At 40.3% G+C, this 21,320-nt stretch overlaps 1 protein-coding gene across 2 annotated transcripts; it reads left to right on the top strand.

The window, feature by feature from the left end:
- The first annotated feature begins 6 nt into the window (after positions 1-6).
- Positions 7-21,059, top strand: LOC106135763 (proteoglycan 4). 2 transcript variants are annotated; one of them, XM_060951121.1, is made up of 10 exons: positions 7-764; positions 5,270-5,444; positions 7,948-8,140; positions 8,594-8,857; positions 9,671-9,930; positions 10,287-10,533; positions 11,273-11,436; positions 11,946-13,962; positions 14,393-15,946; positions 16,355-21,059. In XM_060951121.1, exons 2-10 carry the CDS (start codon positions 5,271-5,273, stop codon positions 16,417-16,419), a joined length of 4,938 nt encoding a protein of 1,645 aa, XP_060807104.1. In that variant the 5' UTR covers positions 7-764; position 5,270; the 3' UTR covers positions 16,420-21,059. The 2 variants fall into 2 exon arrangements, with proteins under 2 accessions (XP_060807104.1, XP_060807105.1); XM_060951122.1 differs by having other exon boundaries at positions 10,290-10,533.
- The last annotated feature ends 261 nt before the right edge of the window (positions 21,060-21,320 follow it).

Below are 21,320 nucleotides of genomic sequence, written 5' to 3' on the forward strand. Positions count from 1 at the left end.
CTCGAGTCAGTGCGCATGTCAAGATGAAAATTGCAAATGGCGGCCGTTGTTATTGTTCGTTCCGAATTAACTATTTGTAAATTATATACCAATCTTTTTAGCGATTTTTCTACAGAACTGTTATATTGATGTGATGCATTAATTTCTCATAATTCGCCGCGACGCGTTTTATGTGCGGTTTTAAGTGTTTTGAGTGTTTTTTTGGTATTTTATGTGTGTCATGCAAATGGGGTAAGCTGGAATTATCGGATGTCGCTTAGGTTGTTTTGGATAGTTTCAGTCACAAAATGGTGTGAAGTTCTGTGTCCTAATGTGTAATAATGGATACTGTATAAAGCTTTTTAACATTTTCCTCATGTTTCAAGTGTAACAAGAAGCGAGAACGGCGGCAATTTACTAATGTTCCATGCCGTGACTGTACTCCCCGTACATTTCAAAATGGCTGCTGCTCTTCACGATATATGAGCTTTGCGTCACTGGAACATTAATCAGTGGATTGGATTCGTGACGAGATTTTAGTGTTTCTAGTCTAGTGATCCAGTGTAAAAGACCGAAAATAATTTTAGAACAAGACCCCGGACAAATTGGGGTGGGACAATAGTGTTGTATCATATGTTTTTGGAGTAGTGGACACTGGCCATAGGACCGATATTGCCTTGCGTCCGAGCTGGATTGTAATGTTGCGATTTGATATCCAAAATGATTTGCAACGGGAGAAAATAAAGATATTGTGGAATTAACCGGAATGTGACATTGTATGAGAGGTAAGTGTGTTTTTTTGGTTTATTTACATTTTGCGGGGTGATACGCGGTGTGATAGTTTTTTACAAAATGGATACAATTGCGGTTGACAGGTCTTTGGGCGGCCACTCGCACGGTGTCCGCCTGAAAACGTATGTTTCAGTGTCAATTTACGACACCACGTTAGGTGTTTTGTCCGAAAAAGGTTGTGTAACACATGCGTTTATGTTTTCAAAACTCCGACCTTGCTTGTCGCTGTCGGTCGAAATCTTCCGTGCGTGATTGTAAAATTTCTCGGCAAAATAGAGTTGATACTTTATCTTGCTTTATCCTGTTTTTTTTTTAATGACTTATTGGTAAACAAATATTTGTAATCAATGAAAACATAAATATATAGGACACATTAGGTCTGTGTACATGAAGTTATTTACTCTTATATTTCACTAAGTACCTATATAATAGGCTATTTGACAAAGTTCTAAAAACTATCTTAGGGTATTTATTTGTTTATATGGAGCCCTACAAAAATACTTTTCTGCCTTTATTACAGCTATTTTATTAAAAAATCGAAAAAGAAAATGAAATATTCAAATATGCCGCCAAAACGCGACTTTTAGCAATATGGCGGCCATGGCATGCAGTGACGTAAATTTCGTGTAAATATCATACAAAGCTTGTTGGTGTTTCGAAAAGTTTTGATTTTCTCTTGTTTTATTTAACTTGTGCCACGTCATAATATGTGTGAAAATTATTAAAATGAGTTCCTATAAATGTTGTGCAGTGCCTCAATGCACTAATACAACAATAAAATCTCCTACGAAACTGTTTTTTTCTATGCCGATGGATCTGAATATTCACAAGAAGTGGTTTCAGATCATGATCTAAGATCAGTGGTTACCAAGATATACTTACATTGATGTTTTCACATTCCTCAGTTCGGCAGCATAGAAATCTGGATTGTCTTTGAAGAAGACGCCAACCATTATTGCGTCCACTTTTGGTAGGTTTCGACTGTCAGCTTTCGCGGAATTGGTTTCCATTAGTAAATACCTATGTTATCTGAGTAATCCTGAGCGATCAAACACTTTTAAAATCTTGAAAAATAATAGCGAACACTAAGGAACGGTACGATCCACAGTCTGTTTATGGATAATTGACGTCATAATTGAAATAGCCAATCACGTTCATTTTTAGTCACGTGACAGCTGCATATAAAAACCTAATTTACTGAGACGGATTTTGTTTAAATTATGCAATATTTTTATCTCGCGTTATAACAAATCGCTCCAAAAAAATAATATTAAGACTGATGACATAAAAGAAATGTATATTTTTAATACAGTCAAATAGCCTATTGTATGCATGCTCAAAATCAGAGGCTACATTTTGAATGTTTACTTTAAAAAAAACATTTCTCCTTGGTATTGAGCAGGAATAATACAATAATGTTTTAAAATTAATTATAATAGGAACACAAACAAACTGAATGCATGTGTATAATTCGAACTAGGTATAAAGACAACCCAAACTCCCATCTTACACTTAAAATAAACACTATATTTTACAATGTGCAAAACACTGTTATAGGTTTCTTATATTTGTGTACAATTGCTTCTCAAAATTAAAAAAAATATATAAAAATAAAAATACCTAACTTTATTCTTGGAAAACTTTAATGTTGGATTTTAGCCTTCTTGTTACAATTGTGGCGACATCTCTACGCCACTCGTCGCAACATCAAATTACACAACAACTGTCAATCATCTCGAAGAAATCGACGCGCTCAGCCAATAGCAGCGAAGAACCCAAATCGCGATTTCAGAGATTTCACGGATTGGAGCTATATATACAACCTCCGACACAACATCGTCGGAGCCGCGGTTCCCCAGGCATAACACCTAGCCTGGCGGAAGATCTTCCCTTTGGTGGCGGTCGAACCGAATCATCGCTCCCGCTACATTAGGTGACCCCGACGTGATTGGAAGCAACCTTCTCCATCATCATCAACTCCAATCCTCAGCATCACTCCTCACTCTGCAAGCAGTCTCACAGCAAGCCAGCAACTGGGTATCGCAGCAGGTCCATCGCAGCCGACTCACCGAGCTTCCTGGTCCTGTCTCCACCCGCACTCACTCTCATCGACTTCAGCGACCGACGCATCTACCGCAGCCCACGCCTGGATCTCTTCGACGGCCGCTCTTCTCTCCAGCGTGGCAGCTCTGCACGATATCTTCCGGCGCCAACAAGTCGACTTCGCTCTCTACTGTCTCGACTCACCGCAGACTACGAGCAACGCTACGGCTCACTCCTGACTCACTAGGACTTCGAGCAACTTCCGACTCACTGGAAGACAACTGGCACTTGCAAGCTACCGAAGCACAGATTGCACAGCAAGATCAAGACTTCAGACCTCCGGTCTTGGGGGGGAGTACTGTGGCGACATCTCTACGCCACTCGTCGCAACATCAAATTACACAACAACTGTCAATCATCTCGAAGAAATCGACGCGCTCAGCCAATAGCAGCGAAGAACCCAAATCGCGATTTCAGAGATTTCACGGATTGGAGCTATATATACAACCTCCGACACAACATCGTCGGAGCCGCGGTTCCCCAGGCATAACACCTAGCCTGGCGGAAGATCTTCCCTTTGGTGGCGGTCGAGCCGAATCATTGCTCCCGCTACACAATCATTTAAACTGGAAATCAGTCTGAATTTAGGGACCACAGTTACTGTGCTTTGTTAAAGAAAGTTATTAGGAATGAAAAAATTCATTTGTGAACATATGCACTGCGCCCACACACCATACGCAATAATCACTCACAAAAACATTTGCCTAGACTGGGAAGGGAACCCTGGACTTACGTGTCATTACTATATTTTGATTAATTCATAAATTTTTTACTTCATTGTTTTCTGGGCTGTTAAAGAATTAAGTTATCAATGTTAGGTTAGATATAAACTAACCTCTGTGTTAACTTACAGCTTGGTTTAATGTATCTAACACCATTACGTGGATGTGAGATTACAGCAAATAAATTGCTATTTCACTTTTATTTGTTTAAAGATTTTGGGCATAAAAATGATTTTTATGAATTGAGAACCTCCTTCTTTTTTTTAAGTCAAAGTATAAAAGTTAAAAATGTACAACAGGTTCACTTAATGCCATTTTAAGGCCATTTAATCATATAATTTGGTTAAGGAAAGATAAAAATAAATATTAACAATATGATGAGGATGAATGAAAACAGGTTGACTAAGCAGATATACAAGGAGAGTGTGGAGGGAAAGGTCGGGGTGGGAAGACCTAGACGAACATATCTTGATCAAATTAAGGACGTCCTGGTGAAGGGTCAGGTCAAAAGTGCCCGAAACCGCCGAGCTTGCATGAAGAGAGTTATGAATGTGGATGAAGCAAAGGAAGTATGCAGGGATCGTGGCAAGTGGAAAGAGGAAGTCTCTGCCTACCCCTCCGGGAAAGAGGCGTGAGTTTATGTATGTATGTATGTATGTATTAACAATATGTATAATACCAAACAAATATTTTCCAAAATGGCTTGATGTGAAAAAAAATATGATAAATTGAGTGATTTCGATGTTTATTTTCTTTTACACTAAAAAGGATTAGATTAGAAACCATGCTGTCAAATCATTATGATAGTTTTTTTTTTGTTCAATAAATAAACAGTAAAGAGAGGAAATAGTTAACTTACCAAACTAATTATACATAAAAGTTAAAATATTTGAAAAATAAAAAATGATTTCATGTAATGTCTTTGGCAATTCTGTTGTAGTTAGGAAATATGGTTAGTATAAATTGTAATAACTAAAATGATGCAATATAAAATGATTGTTAAGTTTTTGTTTACTTAGTGTAATTAAAATATATGTTTTAAGATTAGGAAGACCTAAATGTAAACTAAATATTTGAAATATGATAGTACACCCTCATAGTGGTTTCTGAAAACTGGAACAGCAACTTTAAAAAATAAAAATGTGAGACGCCATGATATGTTTGGAATGTTTTGTGAATTTATTTATTCATAGTGTATTAAGCACAGGATTAGTCTATTTCAATGAAATAATTGAGGACATAACCTACATACATTTTATCACAATTTTTGTAAATTACTTTTCATAATAATTCCTTTTTTTGTTACAATCATTAATGATGACAAAATTGTATAAAATTTGTTGATTAATAAACCAAATACATGCATATGTACCTTTCTCCAACAACAGATAAAAATCCTCCTAAGAATCCTTATGTTTCATTAAATTCACATGTTCCGTTTCTCAAGTAAATTCCATATAGATTCATACAAACATAGTCACATATACATCTTGCGGGGTAGGCAGAGCCAATTGCCTTGAAAAGACTGCAAGGCCGCATTCTGATATATGGCTTCATTATTATAGATTTATTTCAATATCGGTGTTTCTAAACACATTTTTAATATAAATCGGTTCATTGTTTCTATACATTATCTTCTTACCACACTAATATACCACGTAATGTAATTCCAGCATGGCAGCGGACAGCGATGGGCCAGGGACTGCTGGCGGCGGGTCCTGCGGCGTGGTAGTCACATGCGAGGGCGACCTCACCGACCCGAAGTTCCCCGCCCGCTTGCGGCGGCTACTGCGCGAACTGCGCACGCTACTCGCAGAGCCGCATCCGCACACTCTCAAAGTTAACAAGGTTTGTGTGATATTGTTTTGATCCCACGATGTCAGTCCAGATTTGTACGTTTAGAGAAATAAACTGGGTATTGGATGTTTATGAAATATGTATTTAATATAAAATATAGTATAGTTGGGTTAGTAAAACATACCATTTAGGGAAATCAGTCCTGAGTTTTTTTTTTTTCTATAAACTGCTTTTTTGTATTTTAAAACTCCTCGGTTTATTGTCAAAATATAATATTTTCTGTGATATTTTTGTAACTGTAAAAAAGTGCTTAAAGTTTCTATTTTAAATAAAAGCTTCAATTTTTATTTAACCCATATATGTCACAGTTAGGAAAGAAATGTGATATGCAAGGTCGCCTTCATGGCTAATTACCAACAATATAATTAATAGTATTCCCATTGTAATTAACACGTGTGTGTTTGTAATTGTGACAGTTATCCTATTTACTATTCCTACCATAAATATGCTTTAAAAATACATTACTATCTTTTACCCTTCATTTTGCTAAATATGTCATTCAAAAGAGTCATATAAAAGTGGCCACTTATATTATGAAACTGTGTGTATGAAGAGTAGAGTGTCAAAAGGTAAAAATCCTACTAATATTATAAATGCGAAAGTTTGTGAGTATGTCAGGATGTCAGTATGGATGTTTGTTACTCTTTCACGCTAAAACTACCGAACCGATTACGATAAAATTTGGTATGTAGGTAGCTGAAGACCCAGAATAACATATAGGCTACTTTTTATCCTGGAGTTCTCGCGGAATTGATAGGGATTCAATGCGGACGAAGTCGCGGGCGGCGTTTAGTAATTAATAAATAAAGATCTTTATTAACTGTAAAAGTTAAGGTACACAACATAATAAAAAGAGCCGGTTTTTATCGCGGTATAAAAACGGTGTCGCGCGTGTCATGCTACGAAGTAGGAAAATGCGAACACATACATACATACCATCACGCCTGTTTCCCATTGGGGTAGGCAGAGACTATGGAATTCCACTTGCTACGATCCTTACAGACCTTTCCCGCTTCCTCCACTCTCATTACGCTTTTCATGCATATTCGACGATTACGGGTACTCCTACCATCTCCCATAACATCAAAACAAAATGCGAACACATATTTTCCATTTTCACATTAATAGTAAAAAGCACGGAGGCATGCTAACAAATTGTGCGGCGTCTTTATTTTTTTTTTAACTTGGTCGAATTATTTATTTGTTTATTATTGTTTTTGTTTGTTATCTTCATAAAACATTATGTAAATGTAATTACGTCAATGGACGCGGTAATCTCTCATCGTTTGTCTCGTGTCGTCGGCCATAACTCAGCTGATAAGAAAAGTTTTTTTTTTTCAGACTCATTATAGGCACATAATCCTCATTATACGTATTTAGCACTAATTACAAGTTTACAAACTATACCTACTAGTATTATCAATAAGAAAGTTTGTTGGGATGTGTGTGTGTGAATGTGTGTGTTTGTTATTCTTTTACGAAAAAACAACTGATTTTCGTGAAACTTTGCATTAATATATGTAAGACATTGGAATAATATTACAAGTATTTTTTTTTAGTATTTTGAAAGTGTAACTGAAAAGTCGGTGAAAATTCAGTCTTTTAACAGCTGTCATAGCTGCGCTGTTTGTTTGTACGCGCTCTCGGAATCAATGGAGGGAATAGCTACTATAATTTATTATGAACATGTCCCACGTCCACCAGAACACGAACCCAAACAGAAGCAGAAAAGAAAAGAACTGAATCAAAAACCGTTGTGTAGTTTTATAGATCTAAGCATACATATATACATACAGACAGACATAGGGACAGTCGCGGGAAGCGACTGCTTTATACTATGTAGTGTTGCAAATGGGAGATTCATGTGTTTTATTGTTACGTTACCTATTCACGATTTATCCACATGACCGATTTTTTTTTAAATTTCATATACCTACACATAGTTAGGTACCATGCTAAATAATACCTAGGATGGGTTAATAAACTTGGGATTCTTCATTTAGGCGATGGGCTAGTAATCTCAATTCTACCATTAAGCCAAACAACTGAACGTGGCCTCTCAGTCTTTTCAAGGCTATTGGCTCGGTCTACCCCGCGAGGCATATACACATGATAATATACACTTAGAAGCCGACAAAAATCAACTGATAATCTAAAACACAGTCTTCCATTTTGAGAAGAGAATATAATCTGTTGCGGAACGCCCCGCTGACTCGGGCACTGGCTACTCTCAACGAAATAGCTGGGAGAATAGATATTTTTCATTGTTCTCTGAGCGAGTTTATAAGAACTACGATATTTGTTCTATGTTATAATTGTTAATGTTGTGTAAGAATTTAATGTATAAGGTGCTTTTTCTATCGCATTAGTTTTTATGACTGTAATGATAGGATATTGTAATGATTACCCCTTCGGGAAAGAGGCGTGGTTTTATGTATGTATGATAGGATAAGTTTTGATGAAATAAATAAATAAATTTGTATTCTATGTTCAGGTGGAGCCGTGGAACTCAGTCCGCGTGACGCTGTCGGTGCCGCGCGCCGCTGCGGCGAGGTTGCGTGCGCTCGCCGAGGCGGGCGCGCCGCAACTGAGGGCGCTCGGCATTCTCTCCGTGCAGTTGGACGGCGATGCAGCCGTCTCGCTCAGATTACAACATGGCGCCGAGCTCAGGATTCACACTGAGGATGGTAAGTATATAGTTGATTGTGAAACTTTAAAAACAAATTCATATTTATATGTTAACAATATGTAGTTGAAAATACGTTGTCGGACAAGAACTTGATCATTGACACCTTCTAAACAATCTCCAAGATGGCAAAATTAAAAATGGCATTAATCTTTACTTTTATATACCTGTTATGTTCCTGCTGTAAAGGTTGCCAAAATAATCACAAGTTAACCTGGTAGTCAAATCAAACAATCCAGTTCACTCTTGTCAGCTTTATTATATCATCTCAAAAGATCTTTACATACATACAGTATACGGTATGCAGAGACTATCTCTTTCCACTTGCCACGATCTCTGCATACTTCCTTCGCTTCATCCACATTCATAACTCTCTTCATGCAAGCTCGGCGGTTTCAGGTACATTTGACCTGACCCAACAAAAGATCTTTCTAAGCTTCAATAATTTTTCCAGACGCGAGCGCGTCCCGATCGCAACAAAACGCCGAGTTGCTCTCCAATCTGGGCGGTATCGGGCGGCTGCTGGACGAGGGGGCATCCACCAGCACCGCGGAGCCCCCGGCGGCCCCCAGAGACAACTTCAAGTCGCCCAACACCGTCTGCCCGATGGACGGGAAAATCCCGCACAACATTGCGACTCCGCCGGCGGACAGGTGCGAGTATCCGTTTGGAAGCATGACCCACGCGAGGGTTATACATCGGAAGGAGAATACGTTGGGTAAGTTTTGTTCATTTATTCTATTATAAGTTTGGATAGTTCTGCGCCACGGAGGCCGTCAATGTCAAGTATGGATGTTTGTTACTCTTTCATGCAAATACTACTGAACCGATTACGATAAAATTTGGTATGTAGGTAGCTGAAGACCCAGAATAACATATAGGCTACTTCTTATCCTAAAGTTGACGTTGTTGAAGAAAATGCTGCAGTGCGGTTTGTTACCGCTTCTACTGCACTGACGCTTTGTAAGCGGTAGTAAACTTAGTTTTAAGTGATTTATTTGACGCCAACCAATGTTGTGAAACCAAATGATATGACAATTATTAAGTGATATGAAGTATCCCATAATAATGAATACAATTTTTGAATATGTTTCTTTTTTTTTTTAATTTCTATTTAATACACCATATAGCTGCTAGTTAGAACTTTCAAGTCCCTTTACACTGCCTGTCCTATGGATGGGAAATACCGCATAAAATTGCGACCTCGCCAGCGGATAAATCATAACCCATGAGTTTGTTAAAATCGTGAGTTTTTACTGGTCAATTTGCTTCTCATAACAACTTATTATGAAAGTGTAGTGAACACTTATAGGATTTCCAGGATTTACCACGGGAGCGGAGTCATTGTGCATGCAAATTTGCTGACGAAAGTCATCCAAAACAAGCCTTAAGTCTTTAGGAGTATTGAGAAGAACAAGAGTACCTTATTGTTTTCATCCTACAGAAAGACTGTATACAATACAATGATATCCGTGAGCGAAGCTGCGGCGAACAGCTAGTATACGATAAACACAAAACCTTTCCCCCCCAGGTCTCAGCGGGCCGTCCAGTTCGATCCGGCCGCCGTCCGATGTGTTCGTGCGGCCCTCGACGTCAGCGTTCCCCGGCCCCCCGCCCCCGTACCCGCAGCCCGCGGCCCCCGCTCCCCCCGCCGTGCCCCCCGCCGCTCCCCCCACCGTGGCGATGTCATCCCCCCTCCTCGTCAACTTGCTGCAGAACGATGCGCCCGCGCCGCAACCGAGGCCCAAACCGCCGCATCCGGCCAAGCTGGACAGGCTCGATGATGGACAGGTGAGATTAATTATAATGTCTAAATTTCATGTTTGTAGCTTCTAAGGTTAAGGCTGGGTGTTAATGAGTTCTTGGTTTTTATATATTATTAAAAATGATGTATACAATAACTTTTAAGTGCACGCAAGTCACAATATGAAGAAATGTCGTAAATATCCTTAAAAGTTTGCAAATCTGAACAACTGGAGATTTTTTAAAGAAGATAGATCTGGACAAAGACTAAAATAAATTTGCTTGACCGGTTCCAAGGCTCCGTAGTGCCTTTTTGGGAGATTGTCTTTCTGACAACGTAACATGTGAAAAACTACATCGACATGTTGAAGAGACTCTCATTAATCGATGTGTTACTTTATCAGCAGGTGGAGCTGACGGTGGGCCGCACGTTCGAGTACCGCGCTCGCGCGCCGCCCCCCGGGCCGCGCGGCCCTCCCCCGCCCCCCGCGCCGGCGCCGCCCCCGGCCCCCGCGGCCGCCCCGCCCCCAGCGCCCCCCGCCCCGCGTGGCCCCGCCCCGCGCCGCGCGCCGCCCCCCGCCGCGCCCGTGTACCGCGCCGCGCTCGCCGCCGGCGCGACCCTCGTGCACGCGCAGAGGTTCCAGCAGACAGGTATGTCATGTACTATAGCTTAGTATCGGCTGGTTGACGGAGCGGTGCTCGCGTTGGACGTCAGAAAAACCAAAATAATAGTAAAAACAAAAAATAAAAGATACAAGAACATACATACATACATAAACTCACGCCTCTTTCCCGGAGGGGTAGGCAGAGACTACCTCTTTCCACTTGCCACGATCCCTGCATACTTCCTTTGCTTCATCCACATTCATAACTCTCTTCATGCAAGCTCGGCGGTTTCGGGCACTTTTGACCTGACCCTTCACCAGGACGTCCTTAATTTGATCAAGATATGTTCGTCTAGGTCTTCCCACCCCGACCTTAAGTTTTCGAACCTAATTTAGGTTTTCCCGTCAGAGATGGGTACCTAAATTAGTCACTTTGTATTTTTGATTTTGTATGGATTTACTTTATTGACACAATCTTTTTAATACGACAGCCATCTTTTTCATGTTAATCAAACTTTTTTCATGTTAACGAAGTCAACTTGGGACGAAAATACTTTTTTATGTGTGTACGTTGTAACCCTGATAACTTTCGAACCAAAAACGAAAAAGTCTGGTTATGATGAAAAAATTAAAAATACTGTCAATGCAATATTTAAGTTCATGGGGCAATGATTCAAAACAGGATAAGTAGTGTATGAGATTTAAAAAAAATAAAGTTGAAAGTGTTCGCGATGTCTTAAGTAAGCCACAAACAACGTATACAGTATATACCCTTCCCCCCGCAGGGTTCCCCTCCTCGCCGCCGCCGTACCGCGCGCCGCCGCGCGCCCGCGCCGCTCCCCCGCCCGCCCCCCGCGCGCCGCAGCCGCGCTTCTCCGCCGAGGACCTGCAGGTGCTGCTGCCGCCCTCCACCACCAGCATGGACCAGAAGACCAGGTCAAGGTTTCAGGTGAGAGATAGCGAGTGCGATCTATTTCCTCGTCGCCCTTTTTTTAGTCCCGATTGCATCGTCATTGGTCAAGAGTACCCGAAACCGAAGTGAATCACCGTGGATGAAGCGAAGGAAGTTTGTAGAGATCATGGCAAGTGGAAAGAGGTAGTCTCTGCCTACCTCTCCAGGAAAGAGGCGTGATTTTATGTATGTAGAGGAGCCTGGGGTACGCCTTTGACCACGGATTGGGTCAGGTTTTTACACGTAGCAACTCCCACCTGATCTGCGCAACCTTTGCAGGTATACCTGACCTGCATTGGACCAATCATGTTTACACTTCTAGTTGCCTGAATGTGCAGGTTTTCCTCACTGTAAGAACATCAGTGCCTTTGAGTAAATGTTACAAATTCTGTTGTTATTATATAACTTTTCAGACATATTTAACTGGAAAGTATTGGGATAGCATATATACTACACCACAAAAATCATTACACATTTGACATTGACAATTGTGAACTTCTTTCCAGGAATTCCAATGGTTCCAACAGCAGTACATCGCGAACCAGCGCGCCGCGTCGCAACCCGACTGGAACGAGCCGTACCGGGACGCGCTGGACTTGCCCGAGCTGCCTGACAACTGTGACCTTGACCTCTTGTTGCCCACGCTCGGCGGCGACCTCAACCTCGACGACACGGCCCTGTCCGCCATTTCTGACCTCGACTCCAACGCCAAGCTAGACCAGTACGAAACCAAGGACAACACCACAGAACAAACACTAGATTCTGTACTCCACGATATAACTGGATCGCAGTACAACAACAGCGAACCGTACTCAGAGTCGAGTCAGAACCAAAATGTGAGCCGTCAAAACGTGACGAGTCACCCGGTGTCCGGTCAGAGTCAAGCGACGAGTCAGAACCGCATCGCGAGCCACAGTCAAGCGACCAATCAGAACCAGATTAATAATCAGAATCAGAGTGATGTGCCTTCTAAAACAGATTCTTATACTAACGTTAGCGAGTCAAACTTTATGCCCCCGCCCCCAGTACCGCAGCAGTCTACGTCCAAGACATTTGCGAATACAAACCTCCCTTCACAATCTAATCATACGGCGACGCAGTTCAAAGCGGTGAACGCGTACTCCAGTATGAATGATAGAAGTCATATACAGACATCTATGCCGCCGCCAATGAGGCTACCAGTTCGAGCCACTACGTCGGTGTCAACCGCCACTGTTGGTTCTCAAGCATCGGCCCAAGAGATCGAAGAGCAAAGCAAACAGTACTTGATCAAAACTCTCATGAGAGACGACGACGTGCCACCGCCCAAGGAACAGGAGAAGAAAGTTGAAGAAGTCACCGTAGCCAGTTGTAAAGTTAGAGAGAACTCGACAGACACCACACCAGCGCCAGAAGTCTTCGGCATTGCCAAGTCTACGATCATCGAGGACGACGCGACCAAAAGGGAAGACGACGCGAGAAAGAGAGTGCTTAAGAAAGAGAAGGATGATAAACTATTGCTGAGGGGGGGCAACCCTAAAGCTGGTGCTAAAGAGAAACCTGCGACGCTGAAAGAGAAAATAGTTAAAGACGCCAAGAAAATGGCGTATCCGAGGCCGCTGATTCCTAAACCTACGCCGGCGAATGAAGCGCCGAAATCCCCACCCGGTGAAAAGGAGTCGATCAAGTTGAGGCTGAAGTTGGACAAAAACGAGCCCGTTTACAAAGCGGACGTGAGTTTCGTGAACCAACAGCCGAAAGGTGAAAAACCGACGGAGGGAGAGCCTAGAGTTCCTCCGTTACATATAAGCATCAGAGGTCCAAACTCAGCGGTTATCAAAAACTCAAAGAAAGAGAAGAAGAAGTTTAGTCCTGGTGAATTGCACTCGAAGAAAATCAAAATCCGGAAAGCCTTGGAGGGCGAAGAGAAGCATAGGAGAGATTCTGAGGAATCTACGAAAACGGACAGTACTGATAATAAGACTGACGAGTATTTAGTCAAAAGTATAAAGCTGAACAATCATTACGAAGGCGATCCGGTGAAAAGTGAAATCACGGGCGATAACAACGTCGTGTACAGAATGAAAAGTATATCGAAAACCGCTCATATAGTGACCAAAACACACGACTACAAGTTGAACAACAAACTCCCTTTAGAAAACAAAGTTAAGAAAAAGAAGTTGTTAAACGACACGGGGAAGGCGATAGAGAAAGAGCGGGACAAAGAATGGCGGAACGACTTGCTAGAAAAGGAGGGGAAATACGCCCAGAATGAAGGTTACAGAGAGGTGAACAACCACGAGGCGAAGAAGAAGTTACCAAGTAAAGATGCGAATTGTGATAAATCCAGTGACGGGAAGACAGTGCAATTGGAAGTGAGTGAAGGTAGTGAACTGGACAACCGGTTGCTCAAGTGTTACGAACGGACGCTAAGCGATGATGACAATAAACTCAAACGGACACTAAACGAAAGTGCTATTACCTCACCTAACGGACTGCTCGGCTCGGATAAGAAGAGGAAGATCAGCCATAGTTCCTGTACAGGTATGTGTTGGTATTGTAAAGTTTTTTATAAGGAAAAAAAAATCTAATCTGAATTTTTTGAATTTAGTGAAGATAGGCTCTGGCTTGAATGTTTATCATACGTCTGGCGTTTAATCCGATTGCGCATCACATTTGACCACGATCCTTGAGTGGAAAGTCAGATATGAAGCATTTTTTTTGGATGGATTAGTATTGGATTAAAAATTAAAGGTGTTTTTGTGTTAAGAGAAACTTGATTTATTGTTTTTTGTTAAGATGAATAAAAAATTTGCTATGTAACACCTAGCACGAATAAAAGATTTTGTAAATGTTCGTAATGTCGCGTTTACTTACATATTTCATATCAAGGCAGTTTTTGAATAAAGTGATGAAAGCTATACAATATATTTTAAGTAGTTTGCTGACTAATAGAAAAATATAATTTGTAAAGTTCCAGATCCACCCGGGTCCACCAACGTGGGTACAATTCCTCCGCGGACAGAGTCCCCACCACGGAGCGGGGCGACTTCCCCGCGACGCAAAGAGCGCCCGAAGGATAAATCCTACTGTAAATTAGTTTCCGAACGCGCCGCCAGACCCGACGACAAGTTCGGCAACAGATCGCCCAACTCACAAGCGCAGGGCGAAGACTCCGGCATCGAATCCATGGACGCGTTGTCCGAGAAATCGCCGAACCAAGCCAGCCAGTCCCCGCCCGGCCCGCAGAGGAAGGAGCGACTCGATATGCCCAGGTCTACGAGCCCGGCGTCCGTTCAGAGGATAATAGGCGTCATCGAACAGACGCCCGCCTCCGACGAACTGTTAGAACGACTGTCTTTATCCAATAGCCGGCCGCAGTACGACCCCGGCCCCCCAGACATAGACGACTTAGGAGACATAGAGGCGGCGTTGGCGGAAATGCACGGGGACCACGTTAACGGCGACGACGCGCCGAGAAGACCGCCCGAAAACGAGAGAAAGGAACCGAAACGGGAAGCGACACCCATTTTAAGAGAGGACGATAAGCAGAATCAGCCGTTGGATAGGTTAGAATCGGACGCGCCTGCGGAGAGGAAGGAGGAACCTAATGAAGTGAAGGAGTCCCCCAAAAAGGAGGATTTCGATCCGCTACCGAGCAGAAAGTCTCCGCCGTTGTATACCTACTCGAATCAGGAGAAAAGTGTGACGGAAACGGACGTGAAGGAGGAGATACTTCCCGCGAACGGCGAGACTGACGAGCATCGGACGGAAGAGAAGCCCGAGCCGAAAATTGAAAGGATACCGCTCCAAGCGGAGTTTCCGGACAAAAGTTTGCTCGAACAACTTCTCATAGAAATTCCGACCCAAGACTACGCGGGCAGAAGGCCCGAGTCGCCGTCGCCCTCGACGTTGGAGCGGGTGGCTCGCAGTAGTGTTAGAACTAGATCGAGTAGTAAAATGAACAGTCCCGCGGACGGGCCCAAAACGCCTAGATTGAGTCCGGGGGTCAAACTCGAGCGGTCGGACTCGCCCGCGAACCAGCCAAGGAATTGTCTAAGGGGGGGATCGGTGGACAAGACTAGTCCGAAGACTACGCCCGTTGTGGCTAATGTCAAAGCGGCTCCTGTGGCGAAACGGAAGCGGCGGGAGTCTGAGAGTTCGGGAGCGTCTCTAGTTAGCGAAGAGGGCTTGTCGCCTGCGGGAAGGCCGAGGAAGAAGGCGAAGAAAGACGGGAAGCCAGTGTTACCGGCGCCCGTGGTGCCGGGGAAGACGAAGAAAGATTCGGACAGTGATAGTGACGAGCCGTTGATATGTAAAGTGCGGGGGAAGACGCCTAAAGCGGGGAGGGCGGTGAAGGCGGCTGTTAAAGTGGGGGAGGGCGTTAAGGCGGGCGTGAAGGGTGGGGAGGGGGTGGGCACGCGGAGATCGGTGCGATGTCCGGCGCCGGCCCCTCCTCCCCCGCCCGCGGCTACGCCCACTCCTGGGCCGCTGCCCCCGCCGGCCAGGAGGAAGACCAGGAGCGCAGGTGAGTTATACAGCTTATCATTTTTATAATAGTTATAGTAAAGAACAAAAAGATTTTAATGTTGGCTATCAAATATTCGTTCACGTTTATGATCAGTGTCCGCTCTACTGATTTTAAGGGTTACTTCTAATTATGACTAGAATAATATTTATTACTTTCAAAAGTGCATATGAAATGTTTGAAATGCCATAGTGTCTCTCATCTTTAGCTAGCTCATTTTTGGTGCAAATATTCGGTTTTTCAGTTTCTCTTTCGGCTGTACTCATATGACTATCATCCACCTGAAGTGGATCTTCGGATTCAATGACAACAATCCAAAAGTTGGTTGGTCTGATAATTCCTGACATAAAGAACCTGCTAATCAGTGCAACTCTAATTAGGCTCCTCATCAATACCTATTATTTCCAGTTGGTGAAGGCACCCCAACCGCCAGCACGATCCGACGGCGTCGCACCTCAAGAGACGGCAAGTGACGTCGGCGGCGCGCGGAGTGCCCCACACCCGCGCTCATGCTCCTCCCGCTGTTACCGCTCGACTGACCGCCGCCACCCCCCACCCGGCCCTTTATACCCCCCGCTGACGTCACCAGGGACACGCTACTGCGATGGTTGTACGGCGAGGACGACTAGTTTGAAAATGGAATGGTTCGATTGTTTTCTTCTTTATTGTTATTTTTGAAGGCAGTGCGGTGTGATGAGTTCGATGTTTGAATTTGTATAATTTTTATGTCTAGATGTGCGTTCGGATATTTTACGCGCGAAATTTAAAGTTAATTGCGTTGAAATAGCATTTTTTATGCCGATGCGGTATTGAGCTACATGGTGTTTTTTTGTTTTCAAGATTGATATTTAACTTCAAATCAACTTGTACAGATAAATTGAAACTTCAGTTTGAACAATAAGTGCCAAAACGGCTTGAACACAATACGCGTATCTCATCGCGCTGATTGCCCATATTTTGTTAGTCGATTTGGCATTTATAGGTACATTATCGGTATTCACTTTTGCAAATAGTGTTTTTTTTTTATTATTTCAAATAAGTTTTACGCAACGTCAACTATAAAACCCTATTTTTGATCAATCGAGTAATCTTATATGCGCCATGTCGCTTGATTCTGCACTGAGTAATCGTGCATAAAAAAACTATATAGCTTTTAGTATACATTGGCAATAGATTATTGTTCATATTATCGTTGATTTCGGTTTGCGAATCTCAAAATTAAAGTTCTTTTATCGTGCAATAAACGAGAGAAGAAAAATATTTAAGAGACTAAAATTCAAACGTTTGGTCTATAAACCTATTTTTATGTATTTTTCTTTTCAGTGAGCATGAACGGTATTTTTATAACTTATATAAAATCGAATATCAAGTCATCATACTTCACTTAAAAATCGCTATGTCTTATAGGTAAATAAAAAAAAAAAACAATGGTTGTCAAATGCAATCAAATTTTAAATTAAGAATCATTTTTTACAAACGGAACTACCATATAACCACGTTGTTTGAGCTCGAAACGTAACGCGGTACCTACTGTTGTTTTTGACTCTTTTTAATTTTATTTAGTGAACAAATCATGTTACCATTCACTGTAACTCGACTAAGTAAGTTTTATCAAGTAATCGAGTAAGTTAGGACCGCCGTTGCCACTACGGCTGTCTGGTCGCGAGTGGAAGCCTTAGTTTATTATAACTGACATTAGCCTGGTCAATATCGAACGTTGACCCTTTGGTAATACAATTGACGACCAGCGGTAGTTTTATGTCGCTATAAGATTTTGGTGGGTGGCTGAAACGCGGGGGGACTACTCTCAAAATCTTTATTAAAACCGTCGCTTATCGATTTATTAAAATTAGTCGAGAGTGTACGACGTCCGATATTCACCAGTCGAATGACGTACATTATAGAGTAAATAGTTGTAATTATTGTACAAAAGAGCACTCGTCTTGTAGGCACATCGTTATGGATTTACCGAGAGATATAAATAATAATTGTGAAATGCATAAAGTTGACATATTTTCATACGTTTTTGCACGTCGGAACGTCGAACGGTGACGTCAAAGAGTAGTTTTTTACCGTTTTGGCGGGAACGCGTCTCGATTTTTTTTTAAATCTATTATTTGGGTGGTTGCGAAAAAATTGGGCAAAGGAATCTTTTGACTTGTGTTTAACAAGATTCTACTAGATAAATACTTATACATATGTATTTGATGGAAAATATTTTAATATTTCCCATACAATTTTTAATAAAATTTACACATATTTTTGACATATGTTCAATGAAATAATGACAAAAGATAATTATTAATTTTGACAACATGCAAATAAAAACGTTATCTGAAAATTTAATATAATTCTTATTTACATGGATATATTCATAATTCGCATCATCATAATGTTGTAAATATTTTTTAATTGCTTTTATTGACTTGTCCGAAAGAGAGTTTCTTTTGGCATGGATAAATAAATGGCAATATGTAGCCAGACATGAAACTGCTACAGAAAGTAGCGCGTCTAGTCGTTTGGTAACTTAACTAGCAGAGGTTTTCTCCCGCTGTGGGTTTTTGAGAATAATAGTATGTAGTTTAAAACAATCGTGTTATTTCGTACTTTTTTATTTCCGATTTTATATGTGGGGCCGTTAAGGCGCTTTCCCGCCCAAAACAATGGCTGCTATTGTAGCGTTAGCGTATTTAATTAAGAATTCACGACCAATAATTATAATTAAATTGTGAACTTGATAATTTCATAGTGAAAGAGATGATAATAATAGTGACTGAATGTAACAACAGTTTGTCTTTTCGGGCTTCCAGTATACTAAATATTTCATTTTATTGACAATCTAATGTTCTCTCATTTTATCCCCAATTTTGACGTCAACAATTATCATTCTATCCCAGTGGAAGTTTCTATCAGTAATATATTAAGCTAGCTTTCTTCGTTTGCACTGTAAATAAATGAATTTGAAATTAGACGCTAATATTTATTGATCACCGATTTTTTTTTACAATCACGTAGTGAAGTGTTAGCTTATAGAAAAATTATACATTTTTAAATACACATGATTTATCATGTCCACCATTTTGAGTAATTTGCAATGTCAAAATTCAGCCTTTATTTCTGGCTAAGGTTTAATATATATTTGCGTGAAATGACAGACCGAAATATTTTAAATTTTGTTTTTTTTTTTTAATGATTTTTGTCCTGATACTGCTAAATATCGATGCAGTTACTGATAAATGATATAAAAATACGCGTTTTTTTCCACTGAAGTCTAATTCTAACCTTTATCAATTCAAAATTAAATATATATTTTTAATCCAATATATTTTCTATTCCGCTAATATATATTAAATCGTGTGTGTTTCTTATAAAAATTCCGTATAAATAATTACCTAATAGATATAATATTTGCACGATTAAGTTGCGGTTCCTAACTCCTAGGGGATATTTACCCAAAGCAATAATTTGTGGATGTGAGAATTAGTTTAATTTTTTACTCCATTTTTTACCTTGTCCCTTTGTGATTCCATTCCTTCGAGCCCTTTTTCTGTTTGTAGACGTAGCCGGCGCACACGCTTATTGGAGGAATGTTATAATGACTATACAATTGAAATTTTAAAATCATTCTGTATAAAATTGTTGTTCCTTTTGCCTAACTAAACTTTCGATTGATGTAAGAAGTTGATTATTAAAATTCGTCAACAGATTTTTTAAAATTTCTGGTTACCTAAGAATAAAAAAGCCATACCTAAGTTTCAAATTTTCATTTTGATCAGTGATCAAATCTGATCAATGATCACGTATAGATCCTTTCAACCAATCAGATTACGATTTCCAACGAACTTGTTTCCTTGAATTAGACAATAATAACACAGAATTAACATATGATACATAACCTTTACACAAAACCTTACACTTAAAACACATTAATATAATATAATCTATCCAATATTTTTGTCAGTAATGAATGCAAAAAACACTATTACTGCGATGTAGTAGCTCCTCCAAAAGGCATGTGCGTCAAACATATTATTTGGTCACAATATTTGATAATCCCACGTTTTTACAATGTTCAATGTTCATAGGTACAGTGATAGATCTAAAATACAAACCGTTTAGTATGTAGTATCGTATTGAGAATATTTTTATTATAAGAATATAATGCCTGATACAATTGTGCCCTTTTAATGTGTGCCGTGACGAAGCTGTGTGTTTCTTAGCTTAGCAGGAGGCTGCTGGGTGGCGGCCATTAAAAAAAATGTTAATTTTTTTTTAAAATATCAATTAGTTAATATCGGTCCGGCCGATGTACAATCTCTTGTAAATTTTTATGTATAGACGGGGAAATTAATATATGTTATATGTTAAGTCATTGTTTTATTTTTCAAATGTATTTTTTGGGAGTTGTTGTATATAGGTGCCGAGTCTGCGAAGACGTATCCGATAGGAATGCAACGCCTTATACTGTAATTAATATGAAATGCTAGCTTGTACTGTATAAAGTTAGTGGACCGACTCTCAAATAGTTGTGTATATGGGTGTATAGTTATCCTTCTAGTGTTTTTGTTTTGTTTTTTTTTTTATTTTCAACTAATTGATAGTAATTTATGCCGATAAAATATATTATATATGTAGGAGAAAGAAATACAAATAGTTGTACTATACATATAGCATAGGGGACACCACACAAGAGTTATAGCTTATAGTTTTGGTATGTAAACATTATATAACATGTAAATAGATTGCAGAAATAGTAAATAAAAGAATTGATACAATAAATTGTAACATTATGTTATTGTAATATTTTTTCTAGATCGTGTTAATAGCTAGGCGTTGCCTGCGTTAGGACAATGATAAGATCGCCTGTAATTATTTTTGTTGCTGGCAAGTTACGACGTTTCGTCTTTCCGATTTTTTATTGTGCATTATTTTCTGTAAGTTGCTTTCACTGTCGTTCTAGATTATTTTTAAAATCATATAATTATATTCATAAAGTACGATGAGTCATGGTGAATTATTATCATATTATTATGAATGAAAAGAAATAAGGAATATTATTGTTCTGCTATTATTAAATTTGTAAAGTTAGTTTATTAATAAATGAATAAAAATATTATGTTGTTTCCTTTTGTTTTCTGTTACTGAGCTTAGAAAGAAAAAACCTAAAACTGAAGATTCTCTGAAAATAAGCATGGGCGTGTTCTTCCTTCTGCCTTTTTGGAACTGAATCTTGTGGGGGGTACTGCTCTATCTAAGTACGAGAGAATATAGAATAATACATGATACTAATCTCTTATTGGAATGTTGGAATATATATAGCAGATTTTCGACTAAAGTAATCAAAACCTATTGTGGTTGTTCAAGTCTTGTTACC

This window comes from Amyelois transitella, chromosome 24 (genome assembly GCF_032362555.1).
Source record: "Amyelois transitella isolate CPQ chromosome 24, ilAmyTran1.1, whole genome shotgun sequence".
Classification (NCBI taxonomy): Eukaryota; Metazoa; Arthropoda; class Insecta; order Lepidoptera; family Pyralidae; genus Amyelois; species Amyelois transitella.

Coding starts and splice junctions, on each gene's coding strand:
- LOC106135763 (XM_060951121.1), top strand. CDS start 5,271: ATGGCAGCGGACAGCGATGGGCCAGGGACTGCTGGCGGCGGGTCCTGC. Junction 8,141..8,593: donor CAGGATTCACACTGAGGATG/GTAAGTATATAG, acceptor TAATTTTTCCAG/ACGCGAGCGCGTCCCGATCG. Junction 8,858..9,670: donor TCGGAAGGAGAATACGTTGG/GTAAGTTTTGTT, acceptor TTTCCCCCCCAG/GTCTCAGCGGGCCGTCCAGT.